Source organism: Syngnathus floridae, chromosome 8, assembly GCF_059516105.1.
Source record: "Syngnathus floridae isolate MCC-2025c chromosome 8, RoL_Sflo_1.0, whole genome shotgun sequence".
In the NCBI taxonomy this organism is placed as follows: Eukaryota; Metazoa; Chordata; class Actinopteri; order Syngnathiformes; family Syngnathidae; genus Syngnathus; species Syngnathus floridae.
Genome location: NC_142420.1, coordinates 15,599,192 through 15,614,760, shown reverse-complemented (window position 1 = coordinate 15,614,760; position 15,569 = coordinate 15,599,192). Strand labels below are relative to the sequence as shown.

Sequence of the window (15,569 nt, the reverse complement as noted above, 5' to 3'; positions counted from 1 at the left end):
CATGATATTCTAATATTTTGAGATAGGATATTTGAGTTTTCTTAAGCTGTATGCCATAATCAGCAATATTAAAATAATAAAAGGCTTGCAATATTTTAGTTGATTTTTAATTAATCCAGAATGTATGAAATTTTTGTTTTTAATTGCATTACAGAAAATAAAGAACTTTATCAAAATATTCTAATTTTCTGAGACAGTCCTGTAATGCCGCTTTTAAGTAAAAGGCAGTCGATTTGGCTCTTGACCAGGGGTCTCAAGTGGCCGCTGGAGGTAGAGTCTAGGTGAGGCTGGGCCGCATCAAACATTTCACAAAAAAAGGCTTTAAATATTCAAAAAAAAAGGTCAACTGAACCAATCTTCTCAATCTTAACAAGTCAGAACATACAGAACATGCAGAACATGAACAGTTCTTCAGAACATAGGCTTTATTTACTTCCTCCTAATCCTTGCTGCCAGAGACTTGGCAGCGCTTCCTCTCACACAGCTGAGCCACATTTGGCTTGAGGGAGGAGGCAACTGAGACCCTCAGTATGGCTTTAATGTGCTCATCTTTAAGTCTGGACCTGAACTTTGACTTATTGAAGGTCATTGTGGAGAAGAGCTTTTCACACAGATAGGTGCTGCCAAAAAGGCACATGGTCCGTTTGAACATCCTGGAAAGCTCAGGGAAGGTGGGGGGCAGTTTTCTCAAAAATTGTCCAAGCTCCACTGTTTTTCCACTCACCTCCCTGAACTTGGCTTTGAGGTCAGTATTGCACTGCAGGTCAATTAGCTCCATCTGCAGGACAAGGGGTCAGCAAAAATCTGAAAAGTGGCTCTGTGTGTTTTGAAGTCTGCAAACCTCTGATCAAATTCCTCCTGTAGCTTTCCAATGGTATCAGCATACTTCTCACCACTGAATGTTGTGCCTGAATCCATGAGTGCCTTGCATGCTGGGAAATGGCAGAGGTTTGTCTGGAAAAGCTGGGCTTTCCATAACACAAGTTTTTTGGAGAATGCTCTGACATTGACATATGCAGCACTGACAAGCTAGTCCTGACCTTGTAACTTCTTGTTCAGTACATTCAGCTCCTGTGTGACGTCAACAAGAAAAGCTAAGTCCATTAGACATTTCCTTCTCCATGAAGGCTTTCACTTCTGCTCTTAACTCAAAAAACCTCTTCAAGACCTTCCCCCTGCTGAGCCAATGTACCTCGGTGAAGTAGAGCACGCCCTCGTATTCTGACTCTATTGCCGCCAAAAAGTCGTGAAACTGCCAATGCTTTAAAGCTCTGGATCTGATATGGTTGATGATTTTCACAACGTCGGACATCACATTGTCAAACCTCATGATCTTGCTGCAAAGGGCCTGCTGGTGGATAATGCAGTGCAGAGCAATGATATCTTCCACACCCTCCTCTTCCAGTTTCCTTTCAACAAGCGCCACAAGTCCGTTTTTCCTCCGTCATTGATGGCGCTCCGTCGGTAGTTATTCCAGCCAAACGCTTCCATTATAAGCCGGCATCCTCAATGGAATCACACAGCTGGCAGAATAACTCCTGGGCAGTGGTCTGGCCATGCATTGCAATCACTGAGAGCAACTCCTCCGTAACTTCAAAATTGTTATCAACGCCACGGACATATATTGCGAGCTGCGCCGTGTCAGTGACGTCTGTGCTCTCATCAAGAGCAAGTGAGTATGAATGGAAATGTTTAGCTTTCTCACGCAGTTGATCATAAATGTTGCCTGACATGTCAGAAATGCGCTCTGCCACTGTGTTGGCTGAAAAGCTGATGTTACTAAACTTGGGATGCCCCTGTGCTCAACAAAAAAATATTCCGTCTCCCACTTCTCCTGAAATTGCCTGTCCTCATCACCAATTTTTCTCTTCACTACAGGTTTTGAAAAAGACATGACTGGGGCTGACAAAAAATGTATAGCACTAGGTGACAAGATATATCTTCCCTTCACTTGTTCACATGTTAAAGTGACCAATTGCTAATTCGCGCGGTTGTCACGAGCCTGAGCTACGGGAGCCCACAGGTGTTAAAAAATTTAAAACCCCCAGATGCATGTAAGAAACAATGCGCGGGCCGCACTAACACAAAGATTTGATTTCAGGCAGGGGGCCACAAAACATTGTCCTGAGGGCCGCAATTGGCCCGCGGGCTGCGTTTTTTTTCCCGGTTATGTCTTCTCCGGATCTTTATGTGTAGCTCGTATCGTATTGCCAACTTAACCCCTGTAAGTGGTCCCATTTTATTTATTTGTATTGTTTTGCTAGTGTTTCCTGCACATTAAGTTTATTATGGTTGTCGCTGAGATTTATACATTTTTGTATGTTTGCAGAGCTCCTTCATCTCTGTCAATAAATGTGTCAATAAAAGGGATGCGTCCCCAAAGAACCATCTCTTTCCTGACAATCCTCTTTGTGTATATTCTCTTACAAATGATAATCAAACATTATAATACCTGCTGCTTATAGTCCTGTGTGGCTTTATATGAAAAAAAAAAGTCTTAGAGTCCAGAAATTACAGTCAGTCACTCTTCACCGCCAAGGAACATTTAGTTCTTGGTAATATCAATTTCTTGTAATACGAATTTCCTATCGTCCAGGTGGGTTTACATCCTAACTGCAACTCATATTTGAGGGAAGTTACCCAAAAACAGATGAGTATGGGGGTGTGGTGGGGGAGGCATTGTTGTTTTACTTTTACACATTAATGACTCTTAAACATCGGTGCACTTAACAAAAAAAATTTCAGACTGTGACCTATCAAGTTAGTGTCGTATTGCACTGTACTGTAGATCTTAATTTAAATTTAAAATATAATAAATAAAATTTAATAACTTCAAAATATTCAATCAACAATGTCATAACGTGAAAATCAGAGTAAAAGTGTTTTGGCTTATGTAGACATGTTTTTATTTATTTGTCTTGGTACACTCGCCTGACTTGTGTGTGGGCAGCGTGGGTTTGATTTGCATCCCATTTGGCATCAGAATGTGTTCATTGGGAGACTGCTGTCTGCCCTGCTCCACCAACAGAGACAACAACTCTTTTTTCCCCCTGGCCATCAGACTGTACAACAGCTTTCAATGATGACTGGAGACAATAGACGGACAAATGTACTGCTCCCGAGACACTCTGTCTGTTTTAATTGTATATTTCCAATTCTCTTTCTGTACATACAGTCAAACCTCGGTTTTCAACCACAATACGTTCCAGAAGGTGGTTCGAGAAGCGAATCGTTTGAATTCCGAATCTATTTTTCCCATTACAAATAATGGAAAAAATTTATAATCCGTTCCAAGACAACAAAAAAAACCACCTTTTTTAAGCATGTTTTCATTTGCGCATTTTTGTCCGATCACGCAAATGCAACGCACCGCCGAACGCGCAACCGTAGCACGCCGCCGACCGCGCAACTGCACCGTGCTGGTCGCATTGTTGTGACAGAGCCATCGCTGAAATTTAGAAAATGGTTTTAAAGTCCTGATGTACTTTCCAAAATTTAAGTGGACCTCAGTGCACAGGGAGCTTAATATTTGCCCGATCGCGCAATTGCAGCGCACCGCCGAACGCGCAACAGTAGCGCGCCGCCGACCGCGCAACTGCACTGCGCTGGTCGCCTTATTGTGACAGAGCCGTCGCTGAAATTTAGAAAATATTTTTAAAGTCCTGATGTACTTGCCAAAATTTAATTGGACCTCAGTGCGCAGGGAGCTTAATTTGGTCCGATCGCGCAACCACAGCGCGCCAGGGCGCTCACTGTCGCATTGCTTTAAGAGCGTCTTTTAGGATGGCTTTACTGCTCCCACTTGCTTTCTTTGGAGGCATGATTAGGGATTAATACAATCCTCAAAGTAACGAAAATCCGGACCGCGCGGTCGGCTCCTCTCGAGAGGTTCGACCTCCAAAATTTGTTCGACAACTGAGGCAAAAATGTCTAGAATTTTTCATTCGAATTCCGATTTGTTCGAGAACCGGGACGTTTGAAAACTGAGGTTTGACTGTATTTTAATTAGCATTTACAGGGATGAGAACTTTCCGGATTTCCGTGTTTTTTCTGTCGAAAGTATCATTTTCGTGAAATCCGTTGAGTAAAAACGGGGGTGTGGGGGGTTTATAGAAGCGGGCAACGTTAGCCTTGGTGACTCGCGAGCATTCGTCCGGCTGCCGCTACGGCATCTTTTTGCACATCTGAAAGCAAAATTAATTAAGCTGTGAGTATGGAAACCGGCTTGCCTCTGTAAACCTAACTCACTGGCAGCAGTGATGCAACAACAATTCGCCTTATTTTCGGCAGCATTTTGGCGCTACTTTCGTCATATCATTTCCACTTGTACTTACGCAGAGAATTAGTGTTTTTACACCGCCACAATGTGAATTTGCAATTGGGTTTTCATCACTTGTAGACGAGTTATTTAGTTAGATAGATCTATGGCCTACTCAGCAAAAGTTTTCGCCAGCATGAGGATCGTGCCAGGGAAATAGACAAGATGAACGGGATCAATAACTGCTTCAGATGGGCATGGCTCGAGAGCAGCGTCATCATACAACTCAGAACATAGTCCGTAACCACGTGCCTGATGGAACATATCCGTAAAGTAGATGTCCCGGTGAAGGCTTTGTGTATTTTCTGTCAAGATATGATCAGCTATGAAGGTCGCGGCGCTAGGAACATTGTGGAGCACATGGAAACAAAAAACACGAAGGTACTTTTGTACTTTTACAAGCATGTGGGTTTAGAACGGATGGGCAAACCTTTTGACTTGCGGGCCAAATTGGGTGCTAAATTTTGACCGGGGGCCGAACCAGGAGCAGATGGATGTAGTGTTTGTGTGAATATAAACGGCATGGAAAGGTCATTGCATTAAAGGTTTTGGCCTTTAGTAGGTAGTAAAGCGTGGATATTAAAAAAAAGCTTTTTGAAGACAAATGCATTTATTAACAGCATTAAAAAAATATTTCACCAAAAGACTACGATTAGTGATTCTCATGAAATATGACACTGTTATGAATAACATTTTCCATCACTTCAGCACCTGCAGGTCAGATTTGTGAAAGATGTTCATCTATTGAGGCGAAATCACATCAAACGTCAAACATTCTGAACAAATACATCATCTTGAAGAATCAGTGAAAGAATACATCTAAATAAATTAATAAAGAAATCAAAACGGCAACACGGTGACAGATATCTGAAAATCAGAGCAGAGCGTTAACTCACAAACACCTGGTGACAGTGGTGAGGAAACGGGAAACACTTCGTAAAGTCGGCCTTAAAAACTTCAAAAGTTAAGATCAGCCGCAAACATGTGGTGCATCAATGTCCTTGAGCATCCTGCATTGTTTGGAAATGAGAATGGTCGCTAGTTTCAATCCCTGCTATTTGTACAAATTATGTTCAAAATGCATTTTGTTTTTTACAACAAACTTGAGAAACTCCCCTTCATTTTCAGTGGGAATAGTGTTGTTGGTCTCCCTTTTTTGCCAGTGGAGTCTGGAATGAAATTTGTTGTGGCAATTCTTAGGATAGAGCCGAGGTGTTGGTCTGTTAACCTAGATCAGTGATGGGCTTTGTTGACGTTCATGTGGCTGAACGTCTGCTCACACACGTAGGTCGAGCCAAATTGTCCACTCTTTTGAACACCCCGCACTCAGTGTCCACTTTTCTTTTTCTTGGGCCACTCATTTTAATGGAAGGATTCCAGGGGAAGGTTTGTGGGTGGCCATAGCATAAAACTCTATCTGAAAGCTCAGTGCGCGAATTACAAGAATGCTGACGTATCAGCCCACACTTGAAATTCAGCAGTGAGTGATAGAAATAGAGCGTGGAGTGCGCTGGGTCCAGTCCATACTGGGTGTGGTGAAATTTGTCCTCTGCATTTAACCCATCCCCATGTGATTCTGATCTATCCCCTGGGGGAGAGGGGAGCAGTGAGCAGCAGCGGTGCCGCGCTCGGGCATTATTTGGTGATCTAACCCCCCAATTCCAACACTTAATGCTGAGTGCCAAGCAGGGAGGCAATGGGTCCAATTTTTATAGTCTTTGGCCTGACCCACCCGGGGTTTGAACCCACAAACTTCCAGTCTCAGGGCGGACACTCTACCACTAGGCCACTGAGCTTGTGAGTGTGCACTGAGCTTTCTGACACGGCTTCCGGGAGTAAATGCGCGGGCGGGCGTTTCCCCATCTACTGGGGAAACGCAGTCATTGCAGGGAAAATGACCCAAAAAAATGTTTAATAATACAGTTTATTCAGGTTTGACAGGCCGGATTAAACAGCCGCGTGGGCCGGATGTGGCCCGCGGGCTGTAGTTTGCCCATGTCTGGTTTCGAAAGTAACATGACGCTACATGTAAGTTAATGTTATGCTATTCTCATGATATCGTTAAAGAATTCTTTAACGATGTGTGTGTGTGTGTGTGTGTGTGTGTGTGTGTGTGTGTGTGTGTGTGTGTGTGTGTGTGTGTGTGTGTGTGTGTGTGTGTGTGTGTGTGTGTGTGTGTGTGTGTGTGCGCATGCGTGCGTGCGTTCGTGCGTGCGTGCGTGTGTGCGTGCGTGCGCGCGAGTGTGTGTGTCAGGTTCAAAGTGCTAACTGAATATCTGAATAAGAGAAAAGGATCAGCAGACAAAAACAAGTGAGGCAGAATACTGATTTTTCTCGCAAGGAGTGCGATACAGATTGCGTTGTTGAATTTATTCGTTTTCGACATAATACTGGTCGCAAATTTGCATGTAGAGCATTTTTGAGTTGTTGATCATAAACATCAGTTGAACACTCTTTCTGGTCTGTGTCTAAAGTCTTCAAACAACTCATCTTCTTTTTGTTTAATTCAGCCAATGTCTGTGTAATTTGCTCTACGTTGGAATTTTATTTTTATCCTGCCCAATAATTGGTCAATTTGTATTTGTAATGGCACCCCGTTATATTCCAATGGACGGCCCTGGAGATCAAAAGGACTCCAGGTGCCTTTAACGCTTGCCCAATGTTTGGTTAAGGATGCCATGAAAACCTGTTGTACTTCATCACCTCTCAAATTATAGGAAGCAATGAGTTTTTTAATTTGGGGTACAAAGACGGAAAGGATGGTTCACTTTGCCGTGGCACAACATCTGTCTTTGTAATTTGATCATTTTTCTCATCTTCATTCATCACATTCTCAGCTGCGATTCTTCAGCGAGCTTGCGCTGACACTGTGTCATCATCTTCCTGTCTGTGCAACAGCAAGTTCTTTTTTATCTTTTCTTCGTCTTCCTTATCTTTCAATTTTCCTCTCATCTGGGAAAATGAGAATGTAATTTTGCTTTTTAATTTTTAATTTTAAGTCTTGCAAAATTGCTATATCCTTACTGCACCGAGATAAACTGTTAAATATATCTTTAAAAACAAACAAAAACAATATATGCTCCTGCAGAGACTCTTCAAAATGGGACCCAAATGTCAGATTACAAATCAAACCTCCTCCTTCACTCTCACATGTTTTGATAGAACAGTCTACTTAGCTAGACACTGTCATATCATACTAAATAATGGCCTGCAAATTAAATATAATGTTGTTGCTGTGGTCCCTCAAAACATGTGACTAGAATTTGGACAATTACTAACCCCCATCAATTGATAAACTATCTCCTCACTAAAGTCCTAGCCTGTTAACCTATCTGCATCAAGAAGACATTTGCAATGCAGGGGATAAGAGAATAATAATAACACCATTGATTTCTAATCCTCAACCTAATTTTATCCAGTTCTACAATGTATGTTTTCTATTACTCTCATATTTTTATGAGGGTTGGGCACTCTCCTCGTCGGACGAGTTTCTGCCCACAACCCTCATATTATTCTATAATTTCTAATTTTTACATTTAACAATGCAAATCTGATAAATCATTGTCTAGCACACCGTTTTCGTGCACCAATTTAACGCAATTCCAACCTTTATAACGAACTGATACACAAAGACAAACATACACAGAAACAAACACACGGGCCCACAACATAGACATGACAATCTCCCCAGCTGATAACAAGGGTGGGGGGAGCAACTGAAGTGCGGAGAGCCTCGCCACCGCCACATCGCATAATGCAACCCCCACCTCTGTCCAAAATATGCATTTGACAAGATATTTTATATTTTCGGTGTCGATCCCTTACATTAATTTCCAATCCTTGCATTTTAATTCATGTCGGGGTAGCGACTTTTGTTTGCTATTTGATTTTCCGATGGTTTATTTTTCTAAATTTCGGAGTTGGCAATTTGAATGGCACCTACATTGTCCTAAAGCCAATTTAATTCACAGGACAGTGGTAAAATATTCAATGAGTGGTAAGTCTCCTTTCCTCTGCTTCCACACAAAACCACTGTTTACAATCTGTGTGTTTTATATAAAGGAGAGCTCAAATGAGGTCACTCTCAGTCAAACCATACACACACACACACACACAATGCGCACTTTTATCGTCTCACAGGCAAGCAGGGGAGTCCGCCCTCCCGTGGATTTTAACAAACTCTTTAACCTTCCTATTGTGTAAAAAAACGTATTTTTGCCCTTTTCTTGAAGTAGATATAAAACCTATCTTTTCATGGATAAGGGAGCCAAACCAGCTAAACAAGAGTTAAGAAAAACATTGGATGAAAAAAGATTGTTTTTAGGGTGTTTTTTTTTTTTTTTTTTTTTTGGCTGATTCAATACATGGGTCAAAAATGACCCGCTAACACCACAGATGGCAGCAGAAAGCTAACACATTAGGAAGGTTAAGTTAGGAGGCCCCACGACACCTCAGCGGAATTTAACTGCTCCAAATTACCTGTACTTCTTTAGAAAACAGAGGAGTCCGCCCTCCCATGGAATTTAACTGACTTATAAGTCAGGGGACTCCATCATCCCAGCGTAATATAACTGTTTCTAATTGCACTTGATAGGGTCTAGAATTGTCAAGGTTTTAAGTGACCTCTTGTCACTGCACTTTCATTCCTTTTAACAGAATCAATATTCGTGCTCACAGTCTGCTGGTTCTTTTCCTCGGATGTTCTCGTCAACCACTCCGGCGTCCAGCCGACTGATCGAGTCAGCCCCGTGAAAAGGGTTTCTTTATGTGCCTTGGCCAAGAACTTGTCCTGCATCGAAAAGTCAGCTGGACCCCCGAAATAGGTCTGTTGAGAATCCCGGACGAGCCCCCAATTTCTGTCAGGTTCAAAGTGCTAACTGAATATCTGAATAAGAGGATCAGCAGACAAAAACAAGTGAGGCAGAATATTGAATTTTCTCGCGAGGAGTGCGATACAGATTGCTTTCTACAATCTGACTACACAAAAAATCTGTTTACACTCTCGCTCTTTTTATTTGGAACGCCCTACCCACAGTGTGAGACGATTAACCCCTGAGGGTGAGGGGAAAAAGATTGTGGGCTTCGTCTCGTAAGAAAAGAAACAAAAAGTAATGCACAAAGTGTTGCATGCAGATATGGCTATATCAGCAAAACAGTTTAAGCAATATTCCGAGAGATAAAAAGAGAAAGTGATGTTCTTTAAGGAAGACCAGAAGGTTCATGACGCATCGTTTGATGTGTTGTTTTGACGATCTGTTCTGGTGGACGTCATTTTTCTGCTGAGATGTCAGCAGTATCTTGTTTGACACAACCGTCATCTCGCCCCTGACTCAGCCGTAATCCTTCTGTTCTGTTGCACAAGATAAGAATAAGAAAGGCAAAGCAGCAAGCAGTAACATTATGAATAAGTACTCATTAGAGAACGCATGATAACATATATATACAATTTTTCTAACAGTGTGTGCGTTGCTACGATATATAAATTGCTATGATATAAATTGCGCTTTGCCTTTTGGGCCATATAATCCTTGACAAGAATAACGCTATCGCAATGTTTTATTTCCCCCCCAGTTTGTTTTTGGTTTAATAAAGGTTTTAAATGATTGTGTGCACAATTTTGTTCAAGCAATTTGAAAACACATATTTTAAGGTTGGCATTTGAATAAAGTATTAATACACAGCTATATAGGGGTTACTGAGGCTCCTTGTGGATTTTTGGCAGACTTTGACAACCTTCTTGGAGGTGAGGTGGGCATGGAGGAGTTTGGGAAGCTTCCATTTGGTGCATGCGAAGAAACAATCAGGTAAAATATCTATATTTTAATAGTGTGTATAATGTTACAGAAACTACAGTGCAGTGAGCATGTATTTGCCCTCTTCTCAAATCATTTTTGCATTGTCTCATTACTTTAAATAAGATGATCACAAAGAATATAACACAAACATAACACAAATACACAAAATGCAAATTTTAATTAATAATTTTACTACCCTATCCAAGGATGATGGGTATTTGCTCTACATGCTCGACTGGATTAAAAGCGGAAAGAATGCTGGTCAGAGGCTGTCAAGTCCATCGACTTTACGCACTCTAGCCAACTAGCATGGCACACCTTCAACAACCTCATGGGCAAATCCAGGAAATCGCAACGTACTTGCCCCATTTCTGTCAACACCATTGCTTTGCAACTGGTAAAGAATGGGGTATACAAAAAAAAAGATTGCGACGCAGCCTACCTGGTTAACAAAGAAATGGCTGTACTCTGGAAAATACCGGCGCCCCCTGGTCAAACAATCTCTGGGGAGTTCACATCAGAGGAATTTGCCAATGCTGTTCATCAACCAAAACCTGGAAAAGCCCGGGGCCTGATTCCATCTGCCCGGAGCTGATTACACATGCTGGAGTTGTTCTGAAGTCTTTGTTAAACATGTTCTTATCTTCCTGCCTGCATACACTCAAGCTTCCCAAAATCTGGAGGAAAATGTCTGTGGTTGCTATCCCAAAGCCGGCGAAGCCATTAGAGGATCCTAAGAGCTATACACCTATCACTCTTTTGTGTATCCCGTTTAAGATCCTAGAGAGACTAATCTTCACCTGCGTTGAACCTATCATCGATCCAATGCTTCCCAGTGAGCAAGCTGGATTCCACCGTAGGAGATCTACCGCAGATCGAGTCACTCTGTTGACTCAAGAAGTTGAGGACTGTTTCTCGGCAAAAGAAAGATCAGTTGCTATGTTTGTAGATCTTACAGCAGCCTACGATACCGTCTGGAATCGCGGCTTTACCTGCAAGCAGAAGTGGAAGCTGAAGCTCAGTACCAACAAGAGTGACGGCTGCCTTCCATCTTTACAAAAAAGAGGCAAAACGTGATCTCAACGTACACGTTACCAGCTCAGTGGCCTAGTGGTAGAGTGTCCGCCCTGAAACTGGAAGGTTGTGGGTTCAAACCCCGGGCGGGTCATACCAAAGACTATAAAAATGGGACCCATTGCCTCCCTCCTTGGCACTCAGCATTGAGGGTTGGAATTGGGGGGTTAGATCACTAAATGATTCCCGAGCACGGCACCGCTGCTGCTCACTGCTCCCCTCTCCCCCAGGGGATGGATCAAAGTCACACAGGGATGGGTTAAATGCAGAGGACAAATTTCACCACACCCAGTTGTGTGTGTGACAATCATTGGGACTTTAACTTTAACGTTAATAAAAGTTCTCTACCTTTCTTTGCCAAGCCTACAAAGCGTGGCATTAAACTACAGAGCACTCGCGTACCGCTGTCACCAAGAGTCACTGTGTAAAAAGCTCACAACACGCGTCAGCCTCCTGTGAAGATTGGCTAGTTCAAGCTGGGGAGCTGACGGTAAGACACTACGTACACACTCTAGCTTCGGTCTATTCTGCCGGTGAAAATTGCACTCCTGTTTGGTGTCGTAGTGCTCACACCCGTCTAATAGACAAGCCAATTAACGACACTCACACTTAGTGACAGGTTGCCTTCGGCCCACACCAACGGACGAACTGTACACATTTGCAGGCATCCAAACATCTGAGCTCCGTGGTAGGAGAGCTCGCTGGGCACAGGAGCCCAATCACCTTCTGCACGATCGTCTTCTCTCTCCAACACCTAGAGTACACCAGCAAATCAAGTCGAGACAACCGTTTGTCCCTGCTGCACTGGAGCTGCTGAATGAAGCTGACCAGTCAGGCAGCAATGTAACAACTTGGGCAGACAGCAAATGGAACATGGAATGGAAAGAAAGCTCTTCCCGACTTTGCGGATTCATCGCAGAGGCCAGCACAATACCACCAGGAATATGTTTCCCCAGACCAGCTTGGGTAAGGCTTAACCACCTTTGAGCTGGTGTTGGTCTCTTCCGCTCAACCATGCACAAATGGGGATTGGCACCTACTGCAGGATGCGTGTGGCTCAGAGGAACAGACTGCAGACCATGTTATAAGATGTCAGCTGGCTAACTGACATTTGCCCCCAAATATAACACCTACACCTTCAAAGGACCATATCGTCAATATGAAGAAGAAGATGCATAGGGAAACCAAAGTGAGTCATGGTTGGGCATGAATCTCCTGTTGCATTGTGGTCCAGTACACACTTTTTAAACCCTCCTTAATACTTTTACGCTACATAAGCCTTTCCCATTCTCTTAATAGCCATTCCCACACATTTCTGTGCATGTATTGTACCTTTACAGTAAATAAAAGAACAAAGAAGTGATATTGTCATGTCTAGACTCCTGCTGCACTGGTTGGTGAGTCTTCCCTCGCGCGTGGCCGACTGGCGCCGCCTGCGCTTGAACTCAGTCCCGTCCACAGTGACGCACATTGCTCAGAGGCACGTCCCACACTATCAGCGCTCATGGCTGCTGCACCGACTCCTGGACGGCAGTGCTTTTTTCCTACGTGCGCAGCCAGCCGCGCACCCAGCGCTTGTCCTTAGTGAAACACATTGCTCAGAGGCACACTCTGTGCTATGAGCGCTCATTGCTGCTGTTCCGACTCTTCCGCCGTGCATTTGTCAACTGTACTAGTACCGTATATACTATAGGGTGAACATAAACGCTTTTAATTTTCTCAAAAAACCAAGGTGCGCCATTTAAGAAGGCGCGTCTTTTGTGTGAACCAAATTCAAAAATCTGTAAAGTTGTTTTGTGTGGCTTCCGTAATATACAGGCGTGGATGTAGATTGGGACAAAAAACAAAAAACAAATCAGAGGACTAGACGTGACACGGAGTACGTACCTTTACCGCCATTGTTTTGTGTGGCTTCTGCCACGTAGATCGGGACAATAAAACAATCACAGGACTAGACGTGTCACGTAAAGGAGTACATACCTTCGCCACCATTGTTTTGTGTGGCTTCCGCCACACAGAGACGTAATATACAGGCACCCGATGAACCAGACATTACGTTTTACGTCGATCGGGGCGGTAAACCAATCAGACAACTGAATGTAATGCGTTAGAGGAGTATGTACCTCCGCCACCATTGGTAAATAAATACTATCATTTGAGCAAAGTACGTACCTCTGCTGCCATTGATAAATACTACCGTTTCTTACGCCACACAGAGACGTAATAAACAGTCATAATATGTAGACCCGATAAACCAATCAAAGGACATTACGTTTTATGTAGATCGGGGTGGTAAATCAATAAGAGGACTTCACGTAAGATGTGGAGTGTGTACCTCCGCCGCCATTGATAACTAAATACAATCGTTTGTGCAAAGAAAACAGCATTAGGACCCTCTAAAGTGGCATCGACAAAGAGACATGCTAACGAGGCACAATTCAAGCTTCCTGGAAAGCCGGGATCATTGCCGAAGAGCAATGTGACAACGACGAGACGATGAGAGAAATTGGCATGTCAGATGGTGAACTTGCCCAACTGTTTAATTTGGATACAGAAGATGAGGACTTGGACGGATTTGCGTATGAATATCGATCAACAATAATGTGAGCAGTGTTTCCCAACCACTGTGCCGCGGCACACTGGTGTGCCGTGAGAGACGTTCAGCTGTGCCGTGGGATTGTCCAATATTAATTACGGAGCGCATTGTAAACAGGATCGCGAAACCACTGGCCAGTTCGCGCAAGGCCTGGTCAGCCACTTGCTAATCGTGCATGTGTGGAGAATCGGAGAATCTTGAGATTTCATATTGTGTCGATCTGATTGTATTGCATCGGCACATATTCAGTTTATGTGTGTGTTGCTGTGTGCTTTTGCTAACAGTGACAGACACTATGATGGTTGTGGTGCGTTTGTGGTCCAATGGAAATCAGAGCATGCAGTTCAACCGGAGAACCTGGATTGGTTATTTTCACATACATAAAATAAGCAGTCAAGTAGAGACTCCTCGACTGTGATAGCCACTCAGCTGCTGTCAGAACAGCAGAGCGTCTTTAAAAGTGACTTTGTTCTTATTGTTGCAATATTTATAGACCTAGTCTAAAACAGTAAACAAAATCACGTTGATTCTTTTATTTTAATCACAATCACTTTAAATAGTTTATTTCTTACACCGTCTAAAACCTTTTTAAAAAACTGTCACTTTTATTTAAAAAAAGGAATACAATTTAAAGAATATTTAGTATTTATTTCTATTAAATTATTCGACTCTCCATACATATATAGGAATAGGACTGTACGTGTTTCGTTGTAATATAACTGATTTTAATATAGGAGCTTAACAGTTTTTTGTTGGCGGTGTGCCGCGAGATTTTTTCCAATGAAAAGGTGTGCCGTGATTGAAAAAAGGTTGGGAAACACTGTAGTAGAGTACATGGTTAAACAGTAGAATAAAGTACAACCGAACTCACTTTCTTGCTCCCGTGACATTTTTTTTTTTTTGGTTACCGTAAGTCATGGCATGCATGCGCCCTATGATGTGGTGCGCCCTATGTCTGTGTTAAATACAGTAATGGCACACTTACTGAGACTGCGCCTTTTAGTACGGTGCACCCTTTGGTCGTGAAAATACGGTAAGTAAGTAATGTGGTAATGATCAAGTCAGAAAGCCAGGTCTGATATGCTTGTAGCTCTTAGTGGTTGAGAATAGTGATTAGCTTCACTAGTTCGGCTGGACTGGTGCTGAGAAATGAGGGCAGCAGCGCAAAGCTTTATCTTGGTCATCAAAGTGGGTCCAGTCATGCTCTGGCAACCCTGTATGATAACCGTCAAATTTAATCATTGCCACACTATTGCACACGGCCGTTCTATGGTACAAATGTGTTGAATGTATTTTATCAAAATCAGACAGATAGCATGATTACTTGCAAAATATGTACCTCCGCCACCGTTGTGTTTTTGCAACCTAACTACAATGACGTCTTTAAACAACACTATAGAATACAAGACAAGACCAGTCGGCAAAAATTTAAATGTGCAAAAATTTTGAATGCTGATAATCCTCCCCAAAAAGACTGTGTCCTGTAATGTGAACATTTTTAGGGAGAACTGTTTTGTTTTTTTATATTGTGAAAACCTAGCATCTTAACCCTGCATGAGTGACTGAACCCTACACTCTTCCATAAGTGGGTCAAAAATGACCCATATTAGAATGAATGTGTTTTATGCCATTTTTTGCCATTTTGCTCAAGAATAATCATCTATATAACATTTAGTATTATATTTACATTAGTTACACAATAATTATTTAATGTTTGAAATATCTTTATTTTTCACTTTTTAATATTTTTGAACAAGAAAAATTACATGGAACAACAATAGAAAAA

General features: G+C 42.5%; 1 protein-coding gene across 12 annotated transcripts in view; it reads left to right on the top strand.

The window, feature by feature from the left end:
- Positions 1–15,569, top strand: part of rab3gap1 (RAB3 GTPase activating protein subunit 1) — a 160,491-nt gene that overhangs the window by 60,442 nt on the left and 84,480 nt on the right. For all 12 annotated transcript variants that reach the window (XR_015859912.1, XM_088383342.1, XM_088383340.1 and 9 more), the window contains one exon: positions 10,041–10,122. Coding sequence is in view for 11 of the 12 variants with exons in the window: in XM_088383342.1 (XP_088239468.1) it covers positions 10,041–10,122 (82 nt within the window). In the remaining variant the exon portion in view is untranslated. The remainder of the gene's footprint in view (positions 1–10,040; positions 10,123–15,569) is intronic.